The sequence below is a fragment of the Thunnus albacares genome, chromosome 9 (genome assembly GCF_914725855.1).
Source record: "Thunnus albacares chromosome 9, fThuAlb1.1, whole genome shotgun sequence".
NCBI classification, from domain to species: domain Eukaryota; kingdom Metazoa; phylum Chordata; class Actinopteri; order Scombriformes; family Scombridae; genus Thunnus; species Thunnus albacares.
The window spans coordinates 8,816,160-8,829,011 of NC_058114.1; the positions used below are offsets into that span (position 1 = coordinate 8,816,160).

The following is a 12,852-nucleotide window of genomic DNA, read 5'->3' on the forward strand; positions in this document are numbered from 1 at the left end:
TTCTGAAACAACAGCTAAGTGATAGACGTATGTATCACGGCAAATAACTTTGTTGTTTTTGCTTTTTATATACAGATACACAAAGCTTAAACAGGGAGTCAAAATAACAACTGAGAAGGCTATATGCCCCCTTAAGACCCCTGGTGGCGCCGGGCAAGAGTAAAAGGTGTCAGAAGGGTTCAACCGATGTGAGGTCACAAACCTTTTGTCGATGTTCCAACTCCGTGTTCACATTTACCGACCTGAGAGGGAGTATCAGTTAGTCTTGGACTGTTAAGTGCTTGTTGACACTTGCAGAAATCCATTCATCATCCTGTTAGAATCAGAATTTCTTTATTTTCCAAGAACATTTTATATAACAAGAATTTATACTCTGCATCCTATCCTTACCCATTCTATTATATTGTTATACAGCATACCCATCCTAACTATTTAGGAGCAGTGGGCAGCCACAGTCGATGACAGCCGATAGTTGAAGCAGGTGCACTGCACTTCATGCTCCGGGGGAGAAAGGCTGGTCTGTTGTGCTGGCTCCCTGTTTATTATCCAGTGCGCACGAATTAATCAAAATGTGTGAATGAATTTTATCTCGTGCGCATGCTATGGCATTATACTGTTTATTCTTTTGCCCATGTTCCCTTAGGGGCTCCGTAGTTGAGACATCGGTGGCTCAAGAGGAAAAGTGAAGGGATCACCAAAGTAATTAGGATGCATCATCTGGGAACCATGAATATCTGTAGTATTATCCAATCTGTCCAGTAGATGTTGAAACATTTCAGTCTGGTACGAACAGAACAACATACTCTCCCTACAGCTATGCCTCAAGCATGGCTAGTGAAAATTACATTTTCTTCAAGTGTCCTCAGACAACATTTTTAATCATGCATGTATTTTGTTTTACACTTTAAAAATCTGTGTAAAAACTCTGATAAATCAAATGTGTGTGTGTGTGTGTGTGTGTGTGTGTGTGAGAGAGAGAGAGAGAGAGAGAGAGAGAGAGAGAGAGAGATGCAGACAGAGATAGAGTGTACGTGCTTCATTATGTCCTAGACTGTACTCAACTGCAGTCACAGACATTAATCGATCTTGTCATGAACAATGGAACCAATCTGACTGCTCCAAAAGTATGAACCCCACCCATAGCACACAGTACAGTCTGGTTTTTACTATTTATTACTTTGAAATAAAAAAAATACACATCCCATGCATTGCCCTGAATTATTTTTTGTAAACAACACACTGGTCTGGAACAGCTGGAATAATTACCATTGCTTATACACCATGATGAAATACATTCATGATGAAAGGGCCACTTAATCATTATATTTGGTAAAATAAAGGCAGAGAAGGCAAGTATCAGAGTTACAAGGTTCTAAGACAACAGCCAGTCTAATTTTGAAAGTAATTAATGGGGTATCAGTGAATCATTAACCCAGTTCAGCCTCGTGGACCAACAGTATAACAGTAGAGCCCCCTCTATACACCACACTAGACACACAGTGACCCCTCGTGGTAAGATGCTCATATTACAGCCTTAAAAAAAAAAGTGAGCCAGTGCTGTATGTATTTATTTGTTGTTACCTATAATGTAATGAGGGACGTGTTACATAAATACACAAATATATCCCATAGACCCTTTTGATTGGGATTAAAAAGTCTGCACTGGGAGCAAAAATAACCTTCAGTCTTATTAGTGCATGCATACGTGTATTATGAATCACATTTGTGTAATTCCCTCTATTTGTAATCAACGATTAACTGTTACTCCATTTAAATGACATTCATTCACAAATGTCAGCCCTCTGCCTTCAAATACAGTTTGTCCTTGGCTTCATTTCAACATCTCTGTGCTGTTTTGATTCCAAAAGTCACTGCCTGGGCCGAACGCAAACACAACAGAACAAACTTCACCTTAAACCAGCTTCATCTCTCAGCTCCTGCGTGAACCTCTGCCACCATGGACAAATCCATCTGTACATTATTACTGCTATTATCCCAGCTATCCATTCAGATACTGTGTGTGTATGGTGAGGGTTTTTCACTGGCACCCATTGAACTTAATCCTATCCCCTGTAATGACAAAGCAGTGGAGAAGCTGTCTCGTCTGGCTGTCACTTACATCAATGAGGATCGTGCTGATGGGTATAAGTTTGCCCTAAACCGCATAGCAAATGTCCACCTGCATGCTCAGGTAAGTACAGAGACAAATGCTTGGCAGGAAATGCTGCCTTCAGGTTGTTTTAATGTTCTGTCAGTGGGTGATTTGTTCATGTTTAAAAAGGGAAGTGAGGTGGAAAGGTTATTTTCCCTTCTTTTGTTGCTGATAGACCAAAAATCCCTGTAAAACAGAGTCACACACTGATAGATTTAACCAGCCGTGGTCAATTTTCATGTCAGTGGGAGCCCATTTTATAAGATTTGTTGTTATAAATGGCTGTGCACAGTGAAACATCAGTTCTAATCAGAAAATCATCCTCTTAAATTGTCACAATGTGCTGACTTTCACTCTGAGTAAATGATAATGAAGTTAAACTCTGCTTCTCAAGGACTCCTTGTAGTCCACAATCCCCAGTTTTAGAACCACTGGACTAAACCAGAGATATGAAAAATAGTGGCATTTATATAAAAGACTAAAAACAATAAATATTTGTTGTGTGCACTTTGTTGTGAATGACTGCCATGTCATCAGTACATGTCGCTTATAATAAACGACATTATACGAATAACATTAAAATCGAAGCACATAATTTTATGTCATGAAATGAGAAGACATCTCTTTTCACGCCTCATGAATAAAGGCCTTTACGACTGAAGTGACTGTTAATAAAGTCCAGGTCATTTCAGAGCAGGACCGCAGGGACAGACCTTACACAACAGGCTTTATGAACTTCATGCTGTCAGCTGCTGAAGGCTATTGTCCAACTGCGGTCAGGTTTTAACGGGCTCAGTTCAACTTCATGACCTGGAAGGCTGCCGTTACACCTGCTCAAAGTGTTGACATTTGTTTTCAGTGTTACTGCTCGAATCAATATTGTAGGGATTTACACAGAGCAGCTCCTAAATGGTTCCTTAAAGATGTAACTGAACAAATGAAGGTACTTGAGAGAAGACTTCTCATACATCTGAGCCTTGGATATTCACTTACATTTGCGTAACGCTGCTATTTTGCTCATAAACAAAAATACAAAACATGATACTGACGATAATGATACTAGAAAATCTGACCATACAACAATGTTTGTACCTCCTCTTTCCTATTACTTGTGTTTGTGCATATCAGGGCCCAGCAGGTAATGTATATTATCTGGACCTGGATGTCCTGGAGACCAAGTGTCACATAGGCAGCCCAAAACCATGGAAACGCTGTGACATCAGACCATTCATGGAAACAGTAGGACACACACACACACATTACAAACAAACACACGTGTTTGTACTTAGACTGTCATTTGTCAGGACTCTCACTGACATAATGCATTCCCTAGCCCCAAATCTTACACTTACTTACTTGACGCTTAACCTAAAACTAATTCTATCATTAAACCTAAAAAGAACACAAATAGAAGAACAAGAATAGAAGAACACACAAATAGCCTTTTCTGCGTGGCCAAAACGTCCTTACACTGAATATATACACTAACTTTGGCCCTCACAAATAGAGATAAGATAAGATAGAAGTACACACACACACACACACACACACAATAATAGAGTACTCACAATAATGCAGCCTCATCAATACTTTTATATGGACATAAAGTTTTAGTTATGTCACATGCTGCAAAATCCTGACAACCAAAGATCTATTCTGTTTTATTGTTTTTAGCAAATCTCTGGCAACTGCAACACCACCATTCTTCACACACCAAAGGGCTACACCTACTTGTACAGCTACGACTGCACGCTAGTACCAGGTAACGGTAAACAGTTATTATTAGGAGTTTTACACTGATATTCAGTCATATATTAATTTTGTGATGAAGCACAGAGTGGTAGTTCTGATGGTACAGTGTGAGCTCAAGACGTTTTGTATGATTAAATCAAGTAAAACTGAGCCATATGATATCATAGAGTGATGTGATACTGAACAATATGGGTTGTACCACATTGTGGTGTGTGACATACTGTATGGATTTGTTTCTTTTTTTAAAATTTCTATTAATTACATTCACACTTTGCCAACAAAGATACACACGTAACATGAATTGCAATGTACAGAGTAAGAAAATCTATAAATGGGTGAGACAAACCTCATCAGCCATCAAATAATTGGAAAACTCAAACTACCACTGTGAGCAAGTTGTCAAAACAGTGGATCTGCAGTGGATAGATAGTGGATGATCATGGCCACAAATAGTGCAAGGTCAATACATACTTTATTATGTGAACTCCAACTGCCATGTCTACTTGTACCTAATAAATAAACTCTAAGATTTAGTGATATATCAAAGTGCATGCAGGGATAAAATATTTACAACATATTTCCAAAAATGGTTCTGTTTCTTAAAGAATTTATGTAGCATCTCACTGATATTGCAAGTGAAAGGGTGCTGATTTCAATTCCTCACCAAAGGGGAAAAACATCAGAGGAAGAAAATATCTAGTCAAAAAAAATTCAACCACAAATATTTGTGGTAATAACATCATTCAGCATGCAAGACCCATCAACAAGTAATTGAAAAAGAAAAATCTAAAAGATTTTCTAAAAGATCTAAAAGATTTTTGTGGCAATTTTTATTCATCACACACAGATGTATCTAATAACATTAGTCATGGCTTACTGGCACACTTAAATGGAACTGAGTCTTCATTAATGTAATTATGACATTATGTCGAGTCAAAATGACAAATCAAATTAAACTGAAACACAGCTTTGAGTGTAGGGTTTTTTGAGGCTTTATCAAATCAATAACAACAGAGATTCCAAAACATAATTCTGCTTTTACTGTAAGTTTAAGGCCAATACTTTACATTACGTAATATTTAATTAGTTGTGATTTCAATACAAATGTTTACTTAATCATCTACATTATCACCCTCTGGTCCCTGCAGATCCCCCAGAGAAGCTCGAGAAGATCTGTCCAACCTGCCCCTTCTTGCTTTCTGTAGACAGCCAAGAGGCCATAGCTGCTGCTCAGATCACTCTGGCAACCTATAAGAGACAGTCCAAACTGGCCGCAGGTCTTGGGTTGAAGAAGATCACCAGAGCTGCAGCACAAGTATGACTAGATATAGAGTTATTAACTTTGATGGGAGCAACAACGCTCTGGGGTTGATTTCATTACACAACAATGTGCTGAATGTAATGGTTATCAGGAAATTACACTTAGAAAAATCTCAGGGTGTACATGAGCAGACAGCACGGTGCACCTTTGGGCTTCTGTGAACCAGATGAGTACTATTACTACTACACAATAACCATAATGATACAAGAGTCTAGCAAGGTTGCAAAGTATAACTGGAAGCACTTTGGACCTTACTGTCAGGCCAGGCTTTTGTTTTGGGAGGAAATGAGAAATTGAACAGTTTGCTTGGGGACCAAAGCTCAGCATATTGCTCCTCTTTGTGTACAATAGTCCACCTAAGGTAACTATTTTGGGTTCTAAAAGCAGGATAATAACTATTACATTACAGCACAACACCATACCAGCTTTCTGAATCTGCATGTATCTGTGTGTTTGTGTGTTTATATGTGTAATTTGCCCTTTTCTTACTATATTTCTTTTTATATTTCAGACTGTGCCAGTGAAAGGCACCTTTGTGGAGTACACAGTCCAAGAGTGTCCAGAGGGAGTGACAGCAAGAGGCATGTGCCAGCCACAGACACTGACATCCGACACAGAGGTATTCAACACATAGAGTCCAGGGAATTATATTCAAAATTTGACATTACCTCAAGACATTAAACATACTATATTAGACATAAAATTCACAGTTGCACATCACTTTAATCTTGACTTTGATTCTATTAACAAAAAAGGGAAGTTATCAAACCACATTGTCTGAAACAGTTCCATTAATAACAAACATTGATTACTATGCTGACAATCTGACACTTCAATGGAACATTTATGATGCTAATTAATGTTGTTCCAAAACCTTAAATACACATCGATCAACCAGCATCTCATTTAATATCACTGCATTAGTTCCTGTAAGTATTACTTGATGACATGACAGATTAATTTCTAGTGTTACAACTAACTCCGCTAAAAGGCTGCAGTAAATGATTCTCTTTTAAAAAGAAGCCTGTCATTTCCTCTCCCGCTTTTGTTTATATGCTTTTTTTTTTTTACCCTCCCTGCTCTATCCTGTTCCATCTTTGTCCTTGCAATGACCCAGTAGCCCAAAAAGAATTAACACAATATATCATATTCTCTCCTCAGACTGCAGGTTTCTGTGCAGGATCTGTGCATGGAAACATAAACATCAATCCTGACGTTCAGGTGTCCTGTGAGATGTTCAAAGTACAGGTACAGGGAGTAATTAAAATGTTTCCCAGTTTATCTCAGAGCGAGTTCAACCAAAGGGTTGTCATAATTTCTGAAATCCGGAAAAGCAAATTACGACAAATACATATTATTAAAATGTCAAGACTGAAAATGAAAGACATAAAAAATCAAACAACAAAAAATTCAGAGCATATTACTACATTCAATTCATAATGATTTATACAATATCTGCAGACTTCACTGTTTTCTTGTTCCTCTTAAAAGATGCAGGGATTTAATTATATAGACAGACACTTTCAACTAAATTTGGCTCTTGTTGAATTTACCAAATAAAATAGCATTGTCTTTCATAATCTGTAAACTATGACAGAAGAGTAAATTTAGTGCACTCAGTACAGAACAGGAAAAGTGTTGCAAAGAGGTTTAGCAATTAAAGCAGAAAAAAAAAAACAATGAACACCCCCAAAAAAGAAGGTTCAAGTGCACTGAAAGATGTCAGTAGGTGAGTAAAGAGGAAAAACTTCAGTAAAATGTAATGTTAAGTGCCAATCACTTCAAACTGTAGCACTGCAGTTAGGAATGTAATAACCCGCTGCCCGAACGACATTTGATTAATGTTTTATGCTTTGATTTGTTTCAGATTTTTACTGAAGCAACCATTAAAAAAGATAATTTAACTTTCTGAATGAATGTCACTGGCCATATAATTATTCTGTCATATTTTACACATCATTCTTGTGTCTTCAAATGTGTGTTGTGCTTGTGTGTGTTTAAACGTATGTGTGAGATTTAAAATTGTATGGTACTGTACTATACCACATGCGGTACTATAATTATGTTGTCTTCTCACTCCTCTCTCGAGCTGTGGTGTGTAATGTAATATTGCATGACTGAAACTCTTTTGTCTACAATTGAGAGTGAGGGTAAAACATTAGTTTTGTGTGATCTCGTCTGTCACTCTTCAGAATGTGGACATCTTCAGACCAGTGCAACCGCAGGGTCAAGACCTCCCCTTAGATCCCGCCATCCCGACCGTACCGCCTCTGATCGTTGACCCAGGAAATGATCAGCAGCCTGCTACCTCTGAGCCCTCACCGTCCTCTGCTGCACCACTTGACCCAACACACATTCCCCCTGCGCCCTTTAACCCCCCAGGTTGTGCTAAGCCCTCTAACCCCCTCTTCTCATCTTCCAGTGAGTCTGATGAAGGTATAATAGGCATTCAACAGCGACCACCAGGTGCTGGGCCATTTGTCTCATCCTCTGAAGAGGTTGTTGGCCTTGTGGCACTACGTCCGCCCTTTAACTTCCGCTACCAGAAGCGTGACCGCAAGAAACGGCAGGCGTTGATGGAGACCTCATCCTCTCACAACCCCATATTCCTTGCTGATTTCCCCAGTGGGACATCTCCTTTCCGCTCCTGTCCTGGTCCTGCTCGATACACCACAGTTTAAGGGGCTAGTTTGTTCTTGTTTGGTGTATCTAATGAGATTCGATGGATTAACTGGTCCGCTCCCTCGCAATGGCACTTAAGTGTTCACCTTTAACAATTTGTGCTAATGAGAGGAATGCTATTTCCTCTTACAAATTACCTCACTGCTACTACTATAATAGTATTCCCAGAACAGCTGGTGCTTAAACCTGGATAGTATTGAGAATGGTTTCAAATGCTTGGACAGTTTGAGTAAATCCTGTTTGGAATGTCACATACTTGAATATAAACTTAAGCCAAAAATCTGACATTACTCACAATACCTATTTTGGTGGAATAAAGCAATAACACTTATAATTAAGTGTCAATTGAATTTTTCTTCTAACTTGCACTGTAACAAATTTCCCTGTAAAATTACAGTAAACTGTTGGCAGCTGTAGTTGCCAGCATTTTACCATTTTTTTTACAGTGTCACTACTGTAATTTACTTTAACAGTAAAGTGCTGTAAAATTTATTACAGTATTCTGCTGTTGAATGTGAGGTTTACAGTTTGATACTGTAGCTAGGCCTGCAGTAACATATTGTATTTTTACAGTGTTACTATTGTAATCTTTATGAACAGTTTCTTACTGTAAATGTTACAACAACTCAAAAGTTTTTTTCTTATTCATATTAATAAAACAACTATAAATTGCAGAAATACACTGTAAATAACAACGTGTCTTCAATCTTAATGGTCCAATAATGAGATCAGCTCAGTTTTACATTTAAAATGCGTAACCTTTAAAATATATTACAACAAGGATGAGATAAGTGACTGTTTTATGGAACTGAACATTTATTCAAAAGCTGTCAAATATGCCAGGTATATTCAAGTATGTTTGAAAGAATAATTCTTATGGTTCATGCCCTTTCAAAGGGGGTCAGTGTAAATCTGTTAATTATAATATCCTGAGCTGCCAGTAAAACTTAGTCATGAGTCTAAACAGAAACTGTTTTACAAACTACTGTTTAAAACTATAAAAGCGCAAACAAACAGATTGCAGGTTACACAATTTGTAATGCTTTCAAATGTCCTCTGTTATAATTGGCAGAAGGTTGGCTTCCAGGCTCACAGCTCACTGAGTGAGAAAGAAACAAGAATAAAAATCGAGCACAGAGTGAGAGAAAGAGAAATGAAACAATTAAATGGGAGAGATAAACATTTTAAACAACGACACCTAACTTACTTTTATGAGGTGATGAGGATTCTCTGTGAGCTTGTCTTCTTAGGCATTACTACAAAACAACATGTAACAACTTACCTATTATGTCCCAGGTTTTAGTACAGCTTGGCAACAAACAGTATATTTGCAGTAACGTAGCTACAGCTTAGAAACACACTTGGGTTGAGCTAAAATAACCAATATAAAAACTCCATCTTTTGGGGCTCAGCAGCAAACATATCTTAATCAACTTGGCTACATATTTAAATTTGTGCTTTAGACAGTGGGCTATCATTAATTATGAAATGCAAGTGGGATAAACAAGGCGAGGGTATACACAAGGCTGGACTAATGTTATTATTCACTGTGTAGTTCAAGAGAAAACAGCCATCCTAAAATAATCTTTAAACTAGACTTGCAAACAGTAGTGAACATAATGTTTTAATACTAGTAATTCAAACTTCCAACTGAAGAACACTACCTGAAAATGCTCTCTTGTGCCTGTCAGGTGCTTGCTAGGATTATACCAGTTTAATGTTAGAAAAAATTAAATGTAGTCACTGTTCTTCTATTTTCTCAGTAAGATGTTATTAACCTTTTGGTTTGATTTCACAAAAGGAGGATGAACGGTGATTATCGATGGTTGCATGTGGCTTCTGTCCCTCCATTACTGCAGCAGCGAAAATGAAAATACTGTATTTTGCTGTCAAATCTTACAGTAGCCTACTGTTAATATCCATTCTTGGTTTTGGCTCCAAAGAGCATCAGAATTTACAGTATTTTACCATATATAGAAAAAATAGTACCTTACTGTTGGAATTTGGCTGTATTTTTACAGCAATTTGTTACAGTGTGGCCTACAATGTTTCAAGGGAACACAAAAACTAAGTTGAGTGAACACAAAGTGTGGCAAAGAAACCCCAAAATTAATGTTTATGAGGACCGAATTATTTAAAAGGCAGGACATTCTGACATACAATATTGTCTTCACTTGCATAGTATAATTGTGTTGCTACTTGTGACAGTTCAGTCATAGGACCTTCACTGGCCAAGAATGAGAACAGCATTTTTACAAAAAGTCAAAAACCTTTATTAAAGGATTGTTAGACACACCACTGTCCCTTGTAGAAAAGGAAAACATGATGCCTGGGCTAGAAACAGCTTTACTTCACACCCAGTGAGGGCTGAGACTGTGCCAAATAGCACACAGAGGTGAAAGACAAGAAGTGCAAACATCTCAATGAAGCTTTAAAAACTTAGAGCTGCCTTAAGAGGGATTTGTTAATACAGCAACTAGAACTGTTAGAAAGAGCAGACCAACACAGAGGAGAGAAGCAATGGAGATGCAATAAGTCATCCCTTACATGGCCGGAGTGTCTTTCAGGATCGTCAGTTCACACGACATTCCTGTATGTTTCAAACCCAGCGACACAGTAAGCCAGAAACTTGCTGAAAAACAACAACAACAAAAAAACACTCATCCAAACATAAACAGAACAAAGCAATGAAGAATACACAGACCGATATGTCAGCAGATGAAACACGGCCAAGATTGAGTCAACCCCAAAGGTCAAGATGCAGCAGTCTGTCTTCATTTAAAGGACAGTGGAAACTCCTTTGAGGACGGCAGTGTACACATTTCGGACAGAGGGGACAGACGGTTTGAAAGATGAGTGAAAAAGGCTGGAATAACTGTCTCAAAACAGAGAGGCTGTAACACTGCTCACCAGAACAACTTATCATGCTGCCTTGACATCCATTCACATACCAGTCAAACTCATATGATGGTCTTGTAACCCTAGTTGGTGATTTACATGTGAAATCAAGGTGTGAACAACCCACAGAAAATGCCTGGGACTGATGAAGCCTGTTGGAAGAACATAAGACAAATTATGACCTTATGCACTGTGTCCAGTAAGTACAAGTAAAAAACTAATAACACTAATACATTTCTATTTGTAGCAGTAAAATTGTAGTCTTTCTAGATTACTGGATGGCAATCTTTCATTCTAGACACCTTTGAAGATAAGAAGAAAATTGAGGTTTAACTGGTGTTAATTGAAGGGGACTGAAAGTTACTCCCTCTTTTATCTCTTTTCCCTAGTTTCCGTCTCAGTTTACTGCATAAAAGGAAATCATCAGTGCCACAGGAGAGGTTAATTTTTTACGGCAAAGTGACCATCTGATCCCTCCTCTCCTGTTGAACTGACAGCAAATTCTTTTTGTACAATTTATCCCAGGCAATGATCCCACTCCCAGAGTTACTGTATGCTGACTGTATGATACACTGAGTTTAGCTTTGGCCCGATAAGACAACAGTAGCTTGTAGATTTTGAACGGCTGAATAACAGCAAAAACATGTTTTAGCATAAGCTTGTCGATATTTTCACCCTCTCACAGCTGACAGATCTAGCAGACAACATGGACCCACCATTGGGGATTTTTAGATTGTACTAGAGACAAAATGTTTTGGGGTTTTTTGTGATCAACTTTTTATTGATACATATAGTATATGTATCTATCTACACACATATATATATATATATATATATATATATATATATATATATATATATATATACATGAACTGACATATAACACATGCAAGACAAAATGTTTTGTTTTTGTTAAGGGAGTATATATGGCTGGTAGGTCTTGGTAAATACAACATTTATCTATGACAGTTGTGAGATGTGGCATCTTGAATTGTGCTACACTGGGATGCATTGATAGCGTAAAAAGGCATATTATAGAAAACAAACAAACTGCATTTTGACATAAAATCCTAAAATATTTTAAATATACAGTGCTGCGCAAAAGCTTTAGGCACTTTAGATGTTTAGATTTTTATCCATTATGCAGTACCATCAGGGAGGTGTCTGATCGGTCTCAAATTTATTCATGACATGACAATGACCCCAAGCATACAGCTAGAGTCATAAAGAACTATTTTCAGCAACAAGAAGAAAGATGAGTCCTGCAACAGATGGTATGGTATGGCCCCCACAGAGCCCTGATCTCAGCATCATGGAGTCAATCTGGGATTACACGAAGAAGCACCTGAGACGGCCTAAATAATAAATCCACAGAAGAACATCTTTCACCAACATGATTACAGCAACCTACCTGCAAGTTACCATGAAAAACTGTGTTAAATGTACCGAGGAGAACTGCTGCTGTTTTAAAAGCAAAGCTGCTCACACCAACTACTGATTTTATTAAGGTTTCATCTGTTTACTGAACTTTGCATGAAGTTAATTGATAAATAAAAACTATTCATGTCATTGTTTTTGAAAGCATCCTCATTTTACTTTTAGTGCCTAAAACTTTTGCACAGTACTGTTAAGAGTGTTTAATACAACTCTCGCTGCTTTCAAGTATTTCGCGTAATTTCCAGTTTCAAGTTCAGAATATATAAACACATAGACCTATGGAAACATATTTCACAGCCTTGTTTTTGTTTGGATTTTTTTAAAAAAACAGAACAGAATATGTACAAGCAGTTAATTACTGTTAGGGGCTATTACATTTTAGAGAAGCAGCACAGACTTACCTTATGCTGTAGGGGGCGGGAGAGTTCTACAAATGTAATTGTCACGTCAAGACATATTGCTACTGGAATAATTTAGCCTATTTTGCAGAAGTGGCGAATGATTCTGTATAAAACGTAGCTTTTGTTAATCAGTGACCCCGTTTGAAAAAAAGTCTCCGCCCCAAAGCCTATTTATCCGCGTTGACTAGTCGATCATGTGAGCTTCAGCA

The 12,852-nt window shown here is 37.8% G+C and overlaps 1 protein-coding gene and 1 long non-coding RNA gene across 2 annotated transcripts; one reads left to right on the forward strand and one right to left on the reverse strand.

Annotated features, from left to right (window-relative positions):
- The first annotated feature begins 1,843 nt into the window (after nucleotides 1-1,843).
- On the forward strand, nucleotides 1,844-8,441 carry si:ch211-262h13.5 (uncharacterized protein LOC571127 homolog). Its single transcript, XM_044362069.1, has 7 exons — nucleotides 1,844-2,191; nucleotides 3,281-3,391; nucleotides 3,827-3,914; nucleotides 5,053-5,219; nucleotides 5,737-5,844; nucleotides 6,387-6,473; nucleotides 7,418-8,441. Exons 1-7 carry the CDS (start codon nucleotides 1,958-1,960, stop codon nucleotides 7,904-7,906), a joined length of 1,284 nt encoding a protein of 427 aa, XP_044218004.1. The 5' UTR covers nucleotides 1,844-1,957; the 3' UTR covers nucleotides 7,907-8,441.
- Nucleotides 8,442-8,703: 262 nt separating this feature from the next.
- Nucleotides 8,704-12,768, reverse strand: LOC122988578. Its single transcript, XR_006404839.1, has 3 exons — nucleotides 12,644-12,768; nucleotides 9,115-10,957; nucleotides 8,704-9,006 (listed from the first exon to the last, which is right to left on the reverse strand). It is a non-coding gene; the product is annotated as an uncharacterized LOC122988578 (long non-coding RNA).
- Between the last annotated feature and the right edge of the window lie 84 nt (nucleotides 12,769-12,852).